The 19,202-nt window shown below is 45.4% G+C and overlaps 1 protein-coding gene across 15 annotated transcripts in view; it reads left to right on the plus strand.

The window, feature by feature from the left end:
* The first annotated feature begins 413 nt into the window (after nucleotides 1–413).
* Nucleotides 414–19,202, plus strand: part of DET1 (DET1 partner of COP1 E3 ubiquitin ligase) — a 57,775-nt gene continuing 38,986 nt past the window's right edge. For 2 of the 15 annotated variants that reach the window (XM_063640126.1, XM_063640127.1), the window contains exons 1-4: nucleotides 459–555; nucleotides 6,721–6,887; nucleotides 14,466–14,572; nucleotides 14,708–15,558. In XM_063640126.1, coding sequence (XP_063496196.1) covers nucleotides 6,841–6,887; nucleotides 14,466–14,572; nucleotides 14,708–15,558 — 1,005 coding nt within the window. In that variant the 5' untranslated portion in view covers nucleotides 459–555; nucleotides 6,721–6,840. Of the gene's footprint in view, nucleotides 556–5,998; nucleotides 6,095–6,150; nucleotides 6,267–6,720; nucleotides 6,888–9,802; nucleotides 9,873–14,465; nucleotides 15,559–19,202 lie in introns of those variants that run through there. The other 13 variants (XR_010121009.1, XM_063640121.1, XM_063640125.1 and 10 more) reach the window with 12 other exon arrangements.

Here is a 19,202-nt window from a genome sequence, read left to right on the forward strand (position 1 = left end):
GATGTGAAGGACCTCTTCAAGGAGAACTACAAACCACTGCTCAATGAAATAAAAGAGGATACAAACAAATGGAAGAACATTCCATGCTCATGGGTTGGAAGAATCAATATCGTGAAAATGGCCATACTGCCCAAGGTAATTTATAGATTCAATGCCATCCCCATCAAGCTACCAATGACTTTCTTCACAGAATTGGAAAAAACTACTTTAAAGTTCATATGGAACCAAAAAGAGCCCGCATCGCCAAGTCAATCCTAAGCCAAAAGAACAAAGCTGGAGGCATCACGCTACCTGACTTCAAACTATACTATGACTTCGATCCTTCCTTCCGGCACCAGGGTGCGCTGTACCCATCTCTTAGCGTTGGCTGAACAGTGCCACGCTCTCCCCTACTTCCCTTCTTGCTGGGCCGCAGTTCCGGTGGCTGGCGGAAACAGGAACCAGCAGCCGCGGGTGCCAGAGTCCTGGGGCATGGCGGGGGCGGGGCAGGGGGAGGCGTGCACGGAACAGGCTGGGGCATCCCTCGCCCTGGCTCTTTGAGCCCGGACCAGACAGGTGAGGACTTCATTTTTGGCCCAGCCTCCAAGCCCGTCAGACCCTCCCTGGCAGGCTCCTCCCCGCATGACGCTGATGCCCAGAGGCCCCACGGCCCCCGCCCTCCCTCAGAATTCTCTTCCCATTGAGGCCCCGCCCCAGGCTTTTCTTTCCGGGGGCGCCCCTTTGGGTATGTGTGCCCGCCCCTTGGCATCCCCTTCTGGTTTAGAGGCCGTCGCAAGGAATTGAGGGACATGTGCACCTTCTCCCATAGGGAAACTGAGACCCAGCAAGGGTAAAGGACTTAGTAGCACACAGTGAGTTAGTGTGTTATACCCAGGGGTGTTAGAGAAAACCCCACACTTTGAGACGAATTAAGAGTCCTTTATTAGCTGGCGACCGAGAGACGGCTAACGCTCAAAATTCTCTTGGCCCCGAGGAAGGGGCTTGATTAACTTTTATACCTTGGTTTAGGAAGGGGGGGAGTCTAGTTAAAACAATTTTACAGAAGTTAGGTAGTCAAAAAGTTAAAAGGATAAATGGTTACAGGAACGTAAACAGTTCCAGGTGCAGGGGCTTTAAGACTATTACAAGGTGATAGACGCGGGGCTTTGGGTGTTATCAGTCAGATGAATTCTTGGGGACTGCGGATATAGCTTGCCACAGTATCTTATCAGTTAATTGCATTCTTGGATGTGCTGGGAGTCAGCTTGCACAAGTTAAGTCCTTGAGGAAGGGGCTGCCAGTGAAAGAGCGAAGATGGAGTCTGTCTGGCTCTCTTAGCTAAGGGAGAGTCTTAAAAACAGAGTTAGTAAAAACCAGGTTGGGCATTACATTCCCCACTTGTGTTTTTGGGGAATCAAATCTTGATTCCTCAGTTATAACAAGGGGGTTATATTGAGTCTTAAGATACATAAGTTTGACAGAAGCTATGCATTGTTTTACAAAATTAAGAAACCAATTTAATATACAAGGCCTAAGAATTAATAGTATGATGAGGAGAGGTCCAGCTAACCCAGTGACTAAAGTAGTTAGCCAGGGGTTCCAGTTGAACATGTTTTGATACCAGGGGATGTTATTTTCTCGTTCCTGTTGGTGCCTATCTAGGTTTTCTCGAACTTTTTGGAGTGTAACTTTTATGACTAAGAATGCTGGAGGAACAGTTAAATCAACCTTGTCAGGGGGTTTCTGGAACATAGGGTCACCTAGAGCACTTAAAGGCCCGATTGGCTTGGGTGGGCTCCATGAGTTGAGGATTTTTTTTTTTTGGATGGTGAACATAGTCCCAACATCAAATCCTGGGATATAAAATGTTAATTTCCATGACATGCCGTAATATTATTGTAAGAGGATTACAATTTTTTTTTTACTACGTAATTTAGGATGAGAAGCATGAGTTACAGAATGAAGATCTGGTTGATCCCCCAGAGTAGGTGGCTAAGGTTACACATGTCCAATCAGGGCAGAAAAACTGATAAGTATCTTGACAGCTAGCGTCAGGGTGATTCCCAGGACAGAGGTAAAAGCCAACATTTTGGAGTTCTTTTTCTACACCTTTGGAGCATCCACATCCAGTTTGCCTCCTAGAGCATCCAAATCCTGCTACAAGGTCAACACTTCCTGGTCTTGGGACCAGCAGATTGTGTTGCTCTTCGTGGGTATGGGCTGGCTTTGGGAACAGTATACATAAAATCAACTGCAAAGGAGACTTCCTTGGAGGTACTGGCCCTCCAAGTGGTGTTTGCAAATACACGTCCTGACTTAGGCACAGTTTTAAAAGGGGCCTCACCCAGGCCTGGGGACCCATGTTTTTAGTTGGGCTCTGTTGGCCGTTTTGATGCGGGAGTGATGAATCTAAGCAGGAATGCCATCCACCTTCAGAGCCATTGGCGTTGTGAGGATAACGGTGTGAGGTCTTTTCTAAGCAGGAGTGAGTCCTTCTTTCTGGAACTTTTTAACAAACACTAGGTCTCCTGGCTGGAATGAATGGCAGGACCCCGTCTGGTTAGGAATTGGATTGGGATGGTTTCCTTGAACAAGTGGCAGGATGATATCTTGTACCCGTTGGGGAGAGTGTAGGTACTGTAATAAATTAGCTTGTGATATTTCTGCCAGTTGGGCATCTCTTAGCTTAAGCGAGATAGGCGGCGCCCTCCCATACATGATTTTAAAAGGTGGGAACCTAGCCTGATAATGGGTGCACCTTACTCTAAGTAGGGCTAAAGACCTACTTTTTACTGGTTTTTAAAATTAATTTTGTAAGAGTGTTTTTTTAGGGTGCGGTTCATGTGTTCTACCTGCCCAGAGCTCTGGGGTCGATAGGCACAATGGAGCTTCCACAGAATATTTAATGCCTTACTCACCCACTGAGCTATGGACGAGGTGAAGGCAGGTCTATTATCAGACGCTACGGCAGCAGGCAGCCTGTATTGAGGGATGATTTTATTGAGTAGGAACTTAACTACCATATTGGCCATTTCATTTTTGGTAGCAAATGCTTCAGTCCATCCGGAGAAGGTTTCTACTAGTACTAGAAGGTATTTGTACCTAGCCTGGTGTGGTTTTACTTCTGTAAAGTCAATTTCCCACTTTTCTTCTGGCGCGTTTTCTCAGAGATGGTGGCCTGGGCTGGGTTTAGGACCTTGCTTGGCATTTACCTGGGCGCAGGTTGTGCACTGGAGAGCTGCTTGCTCTGTTTTTGATAGCCTTTCCTGCTGAGGTGAGTAGCCCACGCTCACCTACTGTAATGCACAGTAGCAAAGGTGTACTTGCTGTCAGTGTAAATGTTAATACGTTTATCCTTACCGCATCGGAGAGCCTGAGTGAGGGCGATCAATTTAGCTTTTTGTGCTGAGATGTTTGCTGGTAAAGCCTGAGCCCACAACACATCTGTCTCCATGGTAACAGCTGCACCGGCCTTTCATACTCCCTGCTCGAGAAAGCTGCTACCATCTGTGAACACAGCAGCGTCCACCTTCTCTAGCGGCACATCTTGAAGATCGGGTCGGCCAGTTTCGGTAGTTTCCAACAGTTCCTGACAGTCATGGATAGTAGCTGGATTTAAACGCCATGTGGGAGAGAAAGTCAAACGAGGCTGATTCAACAACTCTGATATTGTAAAATGCGAGCATTTGACATCCATTTACCTGAAGCACTTTGTAGTAAAGTCTCTACAGCATGAGGAGCTGTAAGGGTTAAATCCTGGCCGAGTTAACTTATCAGTTTCTTGGACTAGGCTTGCTCTAGCCACTACGGCTTGCAGGCAACTTGGCCATCCAGAGGCCACAGGATCCAGCCTCTTAGATAAATAAGCCATTGGGTGTCTCCAAGGTCTTAAAGTCTGAGTAAGCACCCCCTTAGCAACTCCCTGGCTCTCATGGACAAACAGATGAAAAGGCTTTGAGATATCTGGGAGGGCTAAAGCAGGGGCTTCAGTTAAAGCCTTTTTCAGATTTTGAAAAGCCTGTTCTTCGGTGTCTGTCCAAATCAATGGGCCATTACCTCTTATAGCGGTATACAAGGGCTTTGCAATCTCCGCAAACCCGAATATCCAGAGGCGACAGTATCTCATGGCCCCATCAATCAGGCTCTTCTGTTGCGGGCAGGGTGAGAACCTTTTTGTTTTCTGACTTTCCTTGTCGCAGTAGTGGGCATTCCTTTTTCCAGTGCCCAGTCTGCTTGCAATAGGCACATCGGTCTTTTCCTAGAGAGGCCTGTTCACCTCTTTTACTTTGCTGGAGGGAACCCGAGGTTCCTTGGCCATTTTTTCTGGAACGGGGGCCTTTCCTGTCTGCCCTCTTGGATAGCCCTTACTAAGATTTTTGCTTGCCTTTTGTAGGCTTTATCAGCGGCCTTTTCAGCTGCCTGTGTTGCTTGTTTGGTACCTGCTTTCCAGTTTTTCATACTCTCGATTGTCAAAAACCTTCTGGGCTATTTCTAAAAGCTGACTGATATTTATTCCAGCAAATCCTTCCAGTTTCTGGAGCTTTCTCTTAATGTCCAGGGCTGCCTGAGCCACAAATGCCAAATTAAGAGCGCGGCTATTTTCTGGAGCCGCCAGGTCAAAAGGGGTATAAATCTGATAAACCTCCTGGAGACGTTCTAAAAATGCTCCTGGTGACTCATCAGGCCCCTGGACAACTTCAGTTGTCTTAGACAAGTTTATGGGCCTCCGAGCGGCTCCTTTAATACCTGTGAGGAGATACCGGTGAAAATCGTCCAAGGCTTTCCTTCCACCTGAGGAATTTGGGTCCCAATTAGGCCGGGTGGAGGGAAAGACCTCCTCCAAGAGGTCTCTAGCTTCCTCCTCAGGCCTACGGGCTGATGCAAGGAAGTGTTTTCTGGCCTCTCTTCAGATATGCTCCCTCTCCTCAGAGGTAAAGAGAGTTAAAAGGAGCTTTTGGCAGTCATCCTAGGTGGGTTGATGGATCTGGAGCATGGTCTCCATCAGTGAGGTCAAAGCCTGAGGCTTTTCAGAGAAGGGAGGATTATGGGTTTTCCAGTTATACAAGTCAGAAGTAGAAAAAGAGACATAAACCAGGAAGGGGGCTGAGTGCTCATCACCCGGAGGGACTTGTGCCTCTCTCAGTGGTAGTAGAGGGGCTGCTTCCTCCCAGCACGGTCGCAGCCGGGAGGCAATTGGGCGGTGAGCCCACAGGGGATGTCGTGGAAGAGACATGAGATGACGCCAAGGGAGCAGGCTGGTTGTAAGGCGGTGGGACTGAGTGAGGGAGACTCTCCTCTTCTTCAGAGGGAGCCAAAACAGAGGGAGCCGAACTGGCTGAGGGTTGAGGTGAAAACATGGCCTGGCTCAGGAGGACTTTGGAGGTGGAATTGTGAATGGCACATGAACAGAGCCATGGAGGAGGATTTCTAATCAAACTTAACCATTGATTGGTATAGGGAAACTGATCAGGATGGCCGGGAGTTCCGGTAACAACCCACCACACGGCTTGAACAATTGTAGGATTCAATGATCCTTTAGAGGGCCACCCAACTCCAAACCTTGGCCATTCTACTTCACAGAGTGTCCGGAGCTTGCCTTTTTTAAGGCAGACTCCATAATTCTCTGAAAAACCAAGAGAAGAAAAATTTTCCAGCATACATTGGAGGGGGCTCCAAGCCTTGCAAGGCTGGGAGGAAGTGTTTCCCATTTTTTTTTTTTTTTTAGAAGGCGATTTAACAGAATTTGAGCAGAGATATCAGATCCAACATGGACAGAGAAACTCACTCCCTGGGGGGCTGGAGTATCAGAAAAACAGAATTAACATAACCAGAAAGAACAGAAAAATCACAACAGCTAATACCACTTGCCACATTGCTGTAGCTTTAAGATTGAGGGAGGGGGACTAGAGGCCAGGCTGAGGTCTCCTGGGTCAGTTGGATCTAGGTGTTCTCCCTCTTCCTCTAGATCTGTACCCTAAATACCTTTAGTGTCTCCACAACTCAAAGGCAAATAGCTTAAATTTAGCTCTTTCTTTCTAGGGTTCAAGGAGCGAGAGCAGAGCCAAGTCCTGGAGACGCTGAACTTGCTGTCACACCGGAAAATGAAATGTGCAGGGTAGGGGGCAGGGACGAGGGGGAAAGGGACAACTCAGGTCGTTTTTAAGATGAGAGAGTAGCCACAGGGGAACAGAGTAGGAGTCTAAACGAAGTAAAGCATGACGGGCGTAGGTTTCCCTACACAGTGTTCTATTTAAGGGCACAGGAAAAGTTACAGAATGACAAAAAAGGTGAGCAAGGAAATCTGCAGGGTGGCTGTTTTGAACCCACCACCGGTTTAATCTAGAGGAGGTCCAATCACTTGGACATGGGGAATGGCAATCTAAATGCCCACAACTTCCATGGTGCCAGAAATTTCAATCAGACAAATGTTCTTCACACTCGTTCCCGTAAGAACACCTCACTTGCCTCTGGTAGAAAAGACAGGACTGTGGTGGCCAGCCTAAATGACTGATGAGAAATTTAACCTCTTGTGACAAAAAATCAGTACTAAGGACCTTGAAGAAGTTTCTACCCAGACGTCTTGGGCAATACCGACATCCTGACATGCAAAAGCTTGACAACCACTAAACAAGACAATAAACACTAAACAGAACAATAAACATAAAACAAACAATTTGACCCTAGGGCAAGTAAACAGTTTTGACAGTTTTTTTCCTTTTTCCTTTTTTTTTTTTAATACAGACAAGGGGAGGGGTTCCCGCGATGGGATCAGTCAGATGCCCACCTGGCCGCTCCCCCGAGGGGACTTGGACTCCTCTTAGCGTTGGCAGACCGGTATAAATTCCTGGTTTGGATCGAGCTATGCCCGATGCTGCCTTAAGCCTTATGAGGTCGCCACAGAACCGCAGGTGAGGGCCCACTCAAACTCCATAGCTTTCGCCGTGGGGCTACAAACAGGAAGACAAACACAAGCCTTTGTCCTCCCACAGTCACTCACCATTCACACAGTTTATAACAGTTTTTTTTTGTTGTTATTGTTGAGATTCTCCAAGAAACTTGAATAAGAGAAAGATGAGAGATAGATAGATACACACAGAGAGTGAGAGAGCGGTGTGCCAGAAACTAAGGCTCAGCTCCCCAGCATCCTGGGTCTTCAGCTAAGTCCAAGGGAGGGGCCTCATCAGGACCACTTCCCACCTAAACCAAGACACAAAGGCGCCTACCAGAAAACCAAGGCTCAACCCACTAGCATCCTAGAGTAATGGGCTAAGTCAAAAGAGGGACGCCTTCATCAGGGCCGCTTCCCCCTTATCAGAACCAGAATGAAGTCAAATCTGACCTACCTGACCCTGGGGTAAGAAGCCGAGGACTCAGATGTTGAATTTTAGGAATACTAAAATTCATGGTGGTCGATCCGCTCTCCTTTGGAAGGCGGTCACTCTTCGGGGACCTGAAAATTCTTTCCTCAGGTGGACCCCTCCAAGCTGGCTGTCCTTCTGGGGGAGCCCGGAGCAAGACCAGCTCTCACCCGGTGGCATTAATTTCTCGCTGGGGCCTCCATTATGTTGTACCCAGGGGTGTTAGAGAAAACACCAAACTTTGAGATGAATTAAGAGTCCTTTATTAGCTGGCGACCGAGAGACGGCTAACGCTAAAATTCGGCCCCAAGGAAGGAGCTTGATTAACTTTTATACCTTGGTTTAGGAAGGGGAGTGGGGGGTCTAGTTAAAACAATTTTACAGAAGTTAGGTAGTCAAAAAGTTAAAAGGATAAATGGTTACAGGAAAGTGAACAGTTCCAGGTGCAGGGGCTTTAAGACTGTTACAATGTGATAGATGTAGTGCTTTGGGCGTTATCAATCAGATGAATTCTTGGGGACTGCGGATATAGCTTGCCACAGTATCTTATCAGTTAATTGCATTCTTGGATGTGCTGGGAGTCAGCTTGCACAAGTTAAGTCCTTGAGGAAGGGGCTGCCAGTGAAAGGGCCAAGATGGAGTCTGTCTGGCTCTCTTAGCTAAGGGAGAGTCTAAAAACAGAGTTAGTAAAAACTAGGTTGGACATTACAAGTGTCCCAATTCAGTCAGGCTTTCTTCTTTCATTCCATAAGGTACCAAATGCCTACCATGTGCCAGTCCCAGTGCTAGGCTCTGAGAATACCAGATGACCCAGGTAGACCTGGTTACTTCCTGTCTGGAGAGTACAGGTTAGCAAGGGAATCAAACATTACACACAACCATGCAAGTGAAAGTATAAATACATCTTGCGACGATTACTATGGAGAAGACAAAATATAATGATAACGGGAGTCCTGTTTTAGATAGGATGGTCAGGGAACACTTCCTAAAGGAGACTGCACTTAAGCTGCAACTTGAGAAGTTACAGCAAGGGCCAAGGGAAATGCATTCCAGGCAGAGGGAATAGTCCCTGTGAATGCCTGAGTTGGCACAGAACTTCCCGTTAGACAGGTCCAGTGTTCAAGAAGGGAAGCTTACCATGTGTCAAACACTGTGATGAGCATACAGAATATAGTGTTTGCGTACTGGTCGGTGGGACATCTAATGAGGGCCATAAACATAATTAAGATCTTCATCTCAGCTGCTCAACTCTGCCTATGTAGGGCAAAAGCAATATGTAAATTATTGGGTATGGCAGGGTTCCAGTGAAATTTTATTTACAAAAACTGGGAGGTGGGGGTCAGGCGTGGTGGCTCATGCCTGTAATCCTAGCACTTTGGGAGATCAAGGCAGAAGGATCACTTGAGCCAGGGAGGTCCACAGTGGTGCCACTGTACTCCAGCCTGGGCGACAGAGACCCCCAAAAAACCAGGAGGTGAGAGGTGGGCTAGATTTGGGCCGAGGGCAGTAGTTTGCAGACCCTTGCTCTAGTCTAGATCAGCATACATTTTATGTTTTTACTCAGTGCACATAACTCCAATATAATTGAAATAAACGTTTTACAAAACAGTGCCTACCATTGCAATATATGATAGCTTGATACTTTCTATTTTCTTGTATTTCATTTTTTAAAATGTCAGTAAGACTATTCACTAAATTGATCCGAGGCCCTATTAATGAGGTGTGACTAGCAGTTTGAGAAACTTGCTCAGTCATGGAGGTATGTACATTTTTAACTTGACTGAGTATTATATATACTTATATAAGGCATTTGGAACCTTTTCGGAAGGAGACAGAATATGAATAAATACTTCATTGTGTGTATGTTTTAAAATACAGATTGGATCCAATCGCTACCCTGCTTTCTAGTCTTTTTCTAGGCCTCTCTTATCACTCACTCTGTGCTTCCTGTGCTCTAACCACTTGAAATCGCTGTGTTTCCCAAATGTGCCATATCATGCTTTTTTGAAATGTGTCTTTTAGTCTTTTAGGTACCTTTTTATCTGGTTTGTTCCTTTTTTTTTTTTTTTTTTTTTGAGATGGAGTCTTGCTCTGTTGCCCAAGCTGGAGTGCAGTGGTACAATCTCGACTCACTGCAACCTCTGCTTCCTGGGTTCAAGCAATTCTCCTGCCTCAGCCTCCTGAGTAGCTAGAGTCCCCGCCACCATGCCCAGCTAATTTTTATATTTTTAGTAGAGATGGAGTTTCACTATGTTGGCCAGGCTGGTCTCGAACTCCTGACCTTGTGACCTCTCTGCCTCAGCTTCCCAAAGTGCTGGGATTATAGGCATGAGCCACTGCACCCGGCCAGTTTGTTCCTCTTTTACTTTGTTTAGTGTATTCTTATTCTTCAAGGCTCATGCCAATTGTTGCTCCATTCATTCATTTTAACATATTTATGAGCGCTTAACTGTCCCTTCTCCTAGGTGCTGGGAATACAGCAAGGAATTAGACCAGTTCCCTGCTCTCTGGTATGGGGGGACAGATACTAAAAAGGTAAACAAATAACTTAATTTCAGGAAGAGATAAAGACCATTAATAAAATAGGGTATATCATTAGATTCATGTGGGCAGAAGTAAGGTGGCTGGGGAAGATTTCTGAGGAGGTACTATTTTAGCTGAGACTTGAGTGGTGAAACAGAGGCAGATCTTTCAGCACTTAAAAAATGTTGTTCCACTTCTTTCTGACTTCCATGGTTTCTGATGAGAAATCTACAGACATTTGAATTGTTGTGCCTCTATAGGTGATACGTGGTTTCTGTCTGGTTACTTTAGAGATTTTTACTGTATATCTTTTAGTTTTTTCCATTTTAGCTATGATGTGTCTAGGCATGGATTTCTTTGAATTTATCATATTTGAGGGTCTCTGAACTTCCTAAATTTGGGGGGTCTCTGAACCTTTTGAATTTGGGGTTTATATCTTCAGCTAAATTTGGGAAGTTTCCTTCCTCCTTCCCTTGCTTCCTTCCTCTCCCCTCCTTTCTTCTTTCCTTCCTTCCTTTCATCTTTCTTTTTTTCCCCTTCCTTCCTTCCTTCCTTTCTTTCTTTTCTTTTCTTTCTTTTGACAGAGTCTCACTCCATTGCCCAGGCTGGAGTGCAGTGGCGTGATCTCAGCTCACTTCAGCCTCTACCTCCCAGGCTCAAGTGATCCTCCCACCTCAGCCTCCCGAGTAGCTGTGACTACAGGTACACACCACTGTGCCCGGCTACTTTTTGTATTTTTAGTAGAGATGGGTTTTTGCCATGTTGCCCAGGCTGGTCTTGAACTCCTGGGCTCAAGCAATTTGCCCACCTCAGCCTCCCAAAGTTCTGGGATTGTGGATGTGTGCCACCACCACCAACTATTACAGCCATTATTTCTTAAAATTTTTTTTTTTTTTAGCATTGTACTCCCCCAAGATCAGGGTGTTAGACCTTTTGATATTTTCCCTAGGGCTCTCAGGTTTTACTGACTTTTTTTTGGTCTTTTTTTTTTCTTTCCTCTTTTGTTCACATTGGGTAATGTATACTAATCTATCTTCAGGGTGACTGACTCATTTCTCTGATGACTTCATTCTGCCCTTGAGCCCATCAGTGAGTTTTTTATTCTTTTTCAGAATTGTTTTTAAATTTTTAAAAGAAATTTTACTAGATTCTATGGAAGCTAGAAGAGTTTTGTATGCTGGTTATTGCTTTTCAGCTCTAAACTTCTTATCTGGATATTTAAGAAATATCTTGTTTCTTAGCTGAGACTTTGTTTTTCCATCATTTCAAGAGTGTTTGTGATTACTTATTGGAACATTTTTATAATAGGTACTTCAAAATCTTTGTCGGAGAATTCCAACTTTTGTAGCATCTCAACATTGGTGTCTGTCAATTGTCTTTTCTAGATTGAGTTTTTCCTAGTACTTCATATGCTGAATGATTCTGGATTGTATCCTAGACATTTTGAATATTATAAGATGATAGGGCTTGTTTAAATCCTAAGAGGAATGTTGATGATTTTTGGCTTGGTAGGCAATCTGCCTAATTAGCTTCAGGGAATTTGCAATTTGTAACTCTCCTTAGGCTATGGTTCTAATGGCAGATGAATTTTCTGAAAGTCTTTGCAGTGCTATTTGGATCTGTCCCATGTATGTGACATTCAGTGGCCAGTCTGAGGTCTGGGTGTTGATTATTTCAGTTCTCAAAGCCTTTAGCATGATTTGGACCAGATCCACACGGGTGCAGCTTGGGAGTTCATGAACAACTTCATGATGTTACTTTTCTGAGCTCCTCCCCCTCTGATATCTCCCCAGTACCTTCTGTTTCCATTGGGTCTCACTTTTGATCCTCTGATGACAAAATTGGGGCTTTAATTATCCTTCCTTGCAACACACTTGCTCTCCAAGCAGCAGGAGGACCAGGGGAGACAATGTTAACCTCACTGCCCATTCAGTGGTACTTTATTATTAGCCAATTGGTTTTTCTCATATGCCTGTCTTATGCATTCTGTCTAGGCTTTATAGCTGCATTTTTAGTGGGAGGGAGAAGGTGGTGTTTGCTTATTCCATCTTATCTGGCAACAGCTTTATAACTTAAGTTTTTCACTAAATGCCGTTGACTTTTATGGCCTGTGATTTAACTTTGATTTGAATTAAGGTATAATAAAACATTTAGAAGACTTTGCCATATAATAGATGCCCCATAAATATTAAAACATTTTTATTGTGATTTTAAAATAGCCTAACATTTACCATCTTAACCGATTGTAAGTGTACAGTTCAGTAGTATTAAGTATATTCACATTGTTGTGAAATAGATTTTGAGAACTTTTTCATCTTGAAAATCTGACAAGTCTAACTCATTAAACAGCACCTTCTCTTTTCCCCTCCTGCTAGTCCCTGGTAACCACCATTCTTCTTTGTTTCTGTGAATTTGATTCCTTTTTCTTTTTTGAATGATATGCATTTTCCATTAAAAAATTTTTTTTTTTTAGAGATTGGGTCTTGCTCTGTTGCCCAAGCTAGACTCAAACTCCTGGGCTCAAGTGGTCCACCTCAGCCTCCCAAGTAGCTGGGATTACAGATGTGTGCTACTGCACCTGGCTGTTGAATTTGATTACTTTTGATATTTCATTTAAGTGGAATCATACAGTATTTGTCTTTTTGTGATTGGCTTATTTGACTTCACATAATGTCCTCAAGGTTCAATGATGTAGCGTATGTCAGAATTTTCTTCCTTTTGAAGGCTGAATAATATTCCATTGTATGTATATACCACATTTTGTTTATCCACTCATCCATGAGTGAACTTTTGGGTTGCTTCCATCTCTTGACTACTGTGAATAGTGCTGATATGAACATGGGTGTGCAAATATCTCTTAGAAATCCTGCTTTCAGTTATTTTGGGTTTATACCCAGAAGTGGAATTGCTGGATCTTATGGTAGTTCTAATTTTTTTCTAGGAAACTTCATACTGTTTTCCTTAGTAGCTATACTATTTTTCAGTTCCACCAACAATGCACAAGGGTTCAACTTCCTCTATGTCCTCAATGACACTTGTTATTTTCTTTTTTTAAAAAAAGCAGTCGTTCTAATGGGTGTGAGGTGATATCCCATTGTAGTTTTGATTTAGATTTCTCTGATGATTAGTGATGCTGAGCATCTATCTTTTCATATGCTTTGTGGCCATTTGTATAGGAGAAATGTCTGTTCAAGTAGTTGGACCATTTTAAAATTGGGTATATGATTTTTTGTTATTGAGTTATAGGAGTTCTTTATATGTTCTAGATATTAACTCTTTATCCAATATATGATTTACAAATATTTTCTTCCATTCTGTAGAAAGCCCTTTCACTCTGTTGATTGTGTCCTTTGATCACAGAATTTTTAAGTTTGATGTATTCCCATTTGTCTATTTTTGTCTTGGTTGCCTATGCCTTTTGTGTCTTATCCAAGAAATCACTGCCAGATCTGATGTCATGAAGCTTTCCTCCTGTATTTTCTTCTAGTAGTTTTATAGTTATGAGTCTTATATTTAGATCCTTGACCTATTTTGGGTTAATTTTTGTATAGGGTGTAAGATAGGGTCCGACTTCATTCTTTTGCATGTGGCTATTCAGTTTTCCCAACACCATTTGTTGAAGTGACTGTCCTTTTTCTATTGAGTAGTAGTAATACCTTATCAAAGATTGTTTAACCATATATGCCAGAGTTTATCTGTGGGCCATTTCATTGGTCTGTGTCTGTCTTTATCCAGTACGACAATTTTTTTATTACTGTGGTTTTGTAATATATTTTGAAATCAAGAGGCTTGAATCCTCTTTGTTCTTTTTCAAAATTATTTTGTGTATTTGGAGGCCCTTGAGATACCATATGAATTTTAGGATGAATTTTTTTATCTTTGTGAAAAGTGCTATTAGGATTTTGATAGGGTTTGTATTGAATCTGTAGATTATTTTGGGTAATATGGACATCTTAACAGCCCAATAAATATTTTTTGCTGGAATGAATGTACATTGAATATGATTTTTTTGTTTGTTTGAGATAGAGTCGCACTCTGTTGCCCAGGCTGGAGTGCAGTGTTGTGACCATGGCTTATTGCAGCTTCGATGATCCAAGTTTAAGCAATCCTTCCACTTCAGCCTCTCAAGTAGCTGGAACTACAGGCATGTGCCACCATGCCTGGCTAATTTTTATATTTTTTTGTAGAGACGGGGTTTTGCCATGTTTTCCAAGCTGGGCTTAACTAGTGAGCTCAGGTGATCCACTTGCTTCGGCCTCCCAAAGTGTTGGGATTACAGGTGTGAGCCACCGCACCCAGCCGAATGTGTCTTATACTGTTCAAATTTGCAGTTGTAGGTTTTTTTCTGTTGAACTTTTCCAACAGCTAAGCATATTTGGAAGGTATTCCTAGTGAACTAGATCCTTCCCTTAGACCTGTTTCTAGACTTAGAAATGTTAGGACCACTTACTCAGTATAATCTGGGAAGCAGTAATGCCAGTCACTGTCATCTTGGGAGCTCCTAGGTTCAGGATATAAGAAGAGAAATCTGTTTCACTTGTATATATTTATATTTTGGTAAATTCTGTTTCATTTTCTTGACTTCTGCTTTACTTTTCTGTTTAGAGATGTGATAATGGATCATCATGTTTCTACCATCAAGCCTCGAAGGATCCAAAACCAAAATGTCATTCACCGCTTGGAACGCCGGCGGATCAGTTCAGGCAAGGCAGGTACCCACTGGCACCAAGTCCGAGTGTTCCATCAGAATGTCTTCCCCAACTTCACAGTTGTCAACGTTGAAAAGCCTCCTTGTTTCTTGCGTAAATTCTCACCTGATGGACGCTACTTTATTGCTTTTTCTTCAGACCAGACATCTCTTGAAATCTATGAGTACCAGGGCTGCCAGGCAGCAGAGGACCTACTGCAGGGATACGAAGGAGAAATCCTGTCCAATGGCAATGACCAGCGGTCAGTGAATATCCGGGGCCGGCTCTTTGAACGCTTTTTTGTCCTGCTGCACATTACCAATGTTGCGGCCAATGGTGAGCACCTGAACCGGGAGTGTAGTCTCTTCACTGATGACTGCCGCTGTGTCATCGTGGGCTCAGCTGCCTACCTCCCAGATGAGCCTCACCCTCCATTTTTTGAGGTATATCGGAACAGTGAATCAGTGACTCCCAACCCACGGTCCCCTCTAGAAGACTATTCCCTCCACATCATTGACCTTCACACCGGCCGCTTATGTGATACACGCACATTCAAGTGTGACAAGGTGGTCTTGTCACACAACCAAGGGCTGTACTTGTACAAAAACATCCTGGCCATCTTGTCCGTGCAACAACAGACCATCCATGTCTTCCAGGTGACTCCTGAAGGCACTTTCATTGATGTGCGGACCATTGGCCGCTTTTGCTATGAGGATGACCTGCTCACTGTGTCAGCTGTTTTCCCTGAGGTACAGCGGGACAGTCAGACAGGCATGGCCAATCCCTTTAGGGATCCTTTCATCAATTCCCTCAAACACCGGTTGCTGGTATATTTGTGGCGCCGGGCAGAACAGGATGGTAGTGCAATGGCCAAGAGGCGCTTCTTCCAGTATTTTGACCAACTGCGGCAGCTGCGAATGTGGAAAATGCAGCTTCTGGATGAAAACCATCTATTTATCAAGTACACTAGTGAGGATGTAGTAACACTGCGAGTCACAGATCCATCACAGGTATGAGGTACACTGCTGCCTTTTACTTGTCCAATCTCCTTGGCAAAATGGGAAGGTTTCTCTGTTTGTTTATAGCCCACCCCTCAGAAATAGACATTTCACGTAGTCTGAACTGATATCCTAGGGCCCAAACTTAAAATCAGCTCCATTTTTCTCTGGTCATATGTATTTATCTGGACAAATGGAAGCTAGAGTTCAAGTCATTGACAGGAAGATAGTCAACTCTGATTACTACCCTAACTCTTCTGCAGAGTATTTTCAGTACTCATGAGATGGAAGCCCAAATGCTACAAGGTCAAGGTTTGGACTACTTATGAATAACCTCCCTTGATTTTGCAAGATTGTACTTATTGGTCTGGCTGTTTTAGTTCCAGCAATGAGAACGAGTACACCATACAAAAAAGAAAATTCTCTAAGTAACCCCACTTTCATCCTTAAATGGTTAATATCAATTTACTTCTCTGTAAAGTCCTATTTATAAGGTAGCTAATAGGTGCATTCATTTGGCAGCAGAATTAAGTTTTGTGACTTTACCCTGACCTTGCCCACATGCTGGTGTGTCCGGAATTGGTGGGTTCTTGGTCTCACTGACTTCAAGAATGAAGCCGCGGACCCTCGCGGTGAGTGTTACAGTTCTAAAGGCGGCGTGTCTGGAGTTTGTTCCTTCTGATGTTCGGATGTGTTCAGAGTTTCTTCCTTCTGGTGTGTTCATGGTCTCGCTGGCTCAGGAGTGGAGTTGCAGACCTTCACAGTGAGTGTTACAGCTCTTAAGGTGGCATGTCTGGAGTTGTTCGTTCCTCCTGGTGGGCTTGTGGTCTCGCTGGCTTCAGGAGTGAAGCTGCAGACTTTTGCGGTGAGTGTTACAGCTCATAAAAGCAGTGTGGACCCAAAGAGTGAGCAGTAGCAAGATTTATTGCAAAGAGCAAAAGAACAAAGCTTCCACAGTGTGGAAGGGGACCCGAGCAGGTTGCCACTGCTGGCTCGGGCAGCCTGCTTTTATTCTCTTATCTGGCTCCACCCACGTCCTGCTGATTGGCAGAGCCGAGTGGTCTGTTTTGACAAGGCACTGATTGGTGCGTTTACCATCCCTGAGCTAGACATAAAAGTCCTCCACATCCCCATCAGATCGGTTAGATACAGAGTATGGACATAAAGGTTCTCTAAGGCCCCACCAAAGCAGCCAGACACAGAGTGTCGATTGGTGCATCCACAAACCTCGAGCTAGACACAGGGTGCTGATTGGTGTATTTACAATCCCTGAGCTAGACATAAAGGTTCTCCACATCTCCACCAGACTCAGAAGCCCAGCTGGCTTCACCCAGTGGATCCTGCACTGGGGCTGCAGGTGGAGCTGCCTTCCAGTCCTGCACCATGTGCTTGCACTCCTCAGCCCTTGGGTGGTCGATGGGACTGGGCACCCTGGAGCAGGGGGTGGTGCTCCTTGGGGAGGCTCTGGCCACATAGGAGCCCATGGAGGGGGTAGGAGGCTCAGGCATGGAGGGCTGCAGGTCCCGAGCCCTGCCCCATGGGAAGGCAGCTAAGGCCTGGTGAGAAATCAAGTGCAGCACTGGTGGGCTGGCACTGCTGGGGGACCCAGTACACCCTCCACAGCCGCTGGCCTGGGTGCTAAGCCCTTCATTGCCCGGGGCTGGCAGGGCCAGCCGGCTGCTCTGAGTGAGGAGCCAGCCAAGCCCATGCCCACCCGGAACTCCAGCCAGCCCACAAGCGCCGTGCGCAGCCCCGGTTCCCGCTCACGCCTCTCCCTCCACACTCCCTGCAAGCTGAGGGAGCCGGCTCCCGCCTTGGCCAGCCCAGAAAGGGGCTCCCACAGTGCAGCGGTGGGCTGAAGGGCTCCTCAAGTACCACCAAAGGGGGAGCCCAGGCAGAGGAGGCGCTGAGAGCGAGCGAGGGCTGTGAGGACTGCCAGCATGCTGTCACCTCTCAATCCCCCCTCTAAACAGGACACCCCAACTGCTGTTGGGAATTTGGCCAATGACTGCTCTAGCTACTTCCTGCTGGCTAGGGGTGAAGAAGGGGCCCTGCAGTTGTAGTGTCCTTCAGAGGGGAATTCTCTAGGCCAGGGGAAGTGCCAGTGGGTCGGTCCAGGGGTCCTCGGTAGAAGTTGTTAGTTGAAGTCATTTGGGGTTCCATTTGTAAGACCATCTGTAGCTTGATGGCCTCGATTTTAGAGGAAACAAATTTGACAAGAAGGTTAAAAATACAGGGCCCAAAGGCGAATAACAGCAAGATGGCTGCCATGGGACCTAGAAAGGGGAGAAGCCATGTTGCCCAACTCCAGAGGTTGGTATAAGAATTTGAAAAGCGTTGCCTGATTTCAGAAGCCTTTTCCTGTAAATGCCAGGCGGCATCTCGTACTATCCCTGACTGGTTAGTGTAAAAACAACGCTCTTCCCCTAAGAAGGTGCAGAGTCCTCCTTTCTCAGCAGTGAGGAGGTCTAGGCCTTGGCAGTTTTGGAGAGTCACTGCTGCTAAAGAGTCTATTTGGGATTGTAAAGTAAGAATAGATTTCGTTATTTCTTGCAAACTGTCTGAGAAATCCTTTGAGAGTGTGTGGTAGTAGGATAATGAAGTTGATAAACCAGCTATTCTGGTTCCTGTAGCAGTAGCCATTCCTAACCCTATAAGTAGGGGTATTAGTTGTATGGCTCTCCACTGATGGACTTGAGCTTTGAGGGGTACTGATAAGGTCTGATTTCCTGGGGCAATGTTTTTTTATTTTATTTTATTTTATTTATTTATTTATTTTTATTAATTTTTGCACACAAAACAATAAACATTTTCTAAAAATACATACAAACAAAAAGATGCATATCAAACATATTAGGAAGGTTGCACATGGGAAGACGGGGAATAGAAATGGGGAGTGGGAATTAAAGAAAATGAATGAGAGAGGGACTTTGTATGGATCAATGATAATAACTCAATCCTCTATTTGACAAAGAAGAAGGAGAAGGAAGAGGAAGAAAAAGAAAGTGGGATAAAGGATCAGAAAGGGAGGAAAATAGAAAAAATTAGAGTATGACTCCAGGGTAGACCTTTTTGTTGTCACTGGGTTGGTTGGTTGGTCTGTTGTATTTTTCATATGTTTCGCCATGTTGGCCAGGCTGGTCTCGAACTCCTAACCTGAAGTGATCAACCCGCCTCGGCCCCCCAGAGTGCCGGGACTACAGGCGTGAGCCACCACGTCCAGCCCCCACATTGCTTCTGGCCTCCGTGGTAGACCTCCCAGATGGGGCCGTTAGGCAGAGGTGCTCCCTACATCCCACACGGGGCAGCCGGGCAGAGGAGCTCCTCACTTCCCAGACAGGGCGGCCGGGCAGAGGTGCTCCTCACTTCCCAGACGGGGCGGCTGGGCAGAGGTGCTCCTCACTTCTTCCCAGACGGGGTGCCCGGGCAGAGGCACTCCTCACTTCTTCCCAGATGGGGCAGCCGGGCAGAGGCGCTCCTCACTTCTTCCCAGATGGGGCAGCTGGGCAGAGGCGATCCTCACTTCTTCCCAGATGGGGCGGCCGGGCAGAGGTGCTCCTCACTTCCCAGATGGGGCGGCCGGGCAGAGGAGCTCCTCACTTCTTCCCAGACGATGGGTAGCCGGGCAGAGGCGCTCCTCACTTCCCAGACGGGGC

Source organism: Symphalangus syndactylus, chromosome 5 (genome assembly GCF_028878055.3).
Source record: "Symphalangus syndactylus isolate Jambi chromosome 5, NHGRI_mSymSyn1-v2.1_pri, whole genome shotgun sequence".
Classification (NCBI taxonomy): domain Eukaryota; kingdom Metazoa; phylum Chordata; class Mammalia; order Primates; family Hylobatidae; genus Symphalangus; species Symphalangus syndactylus.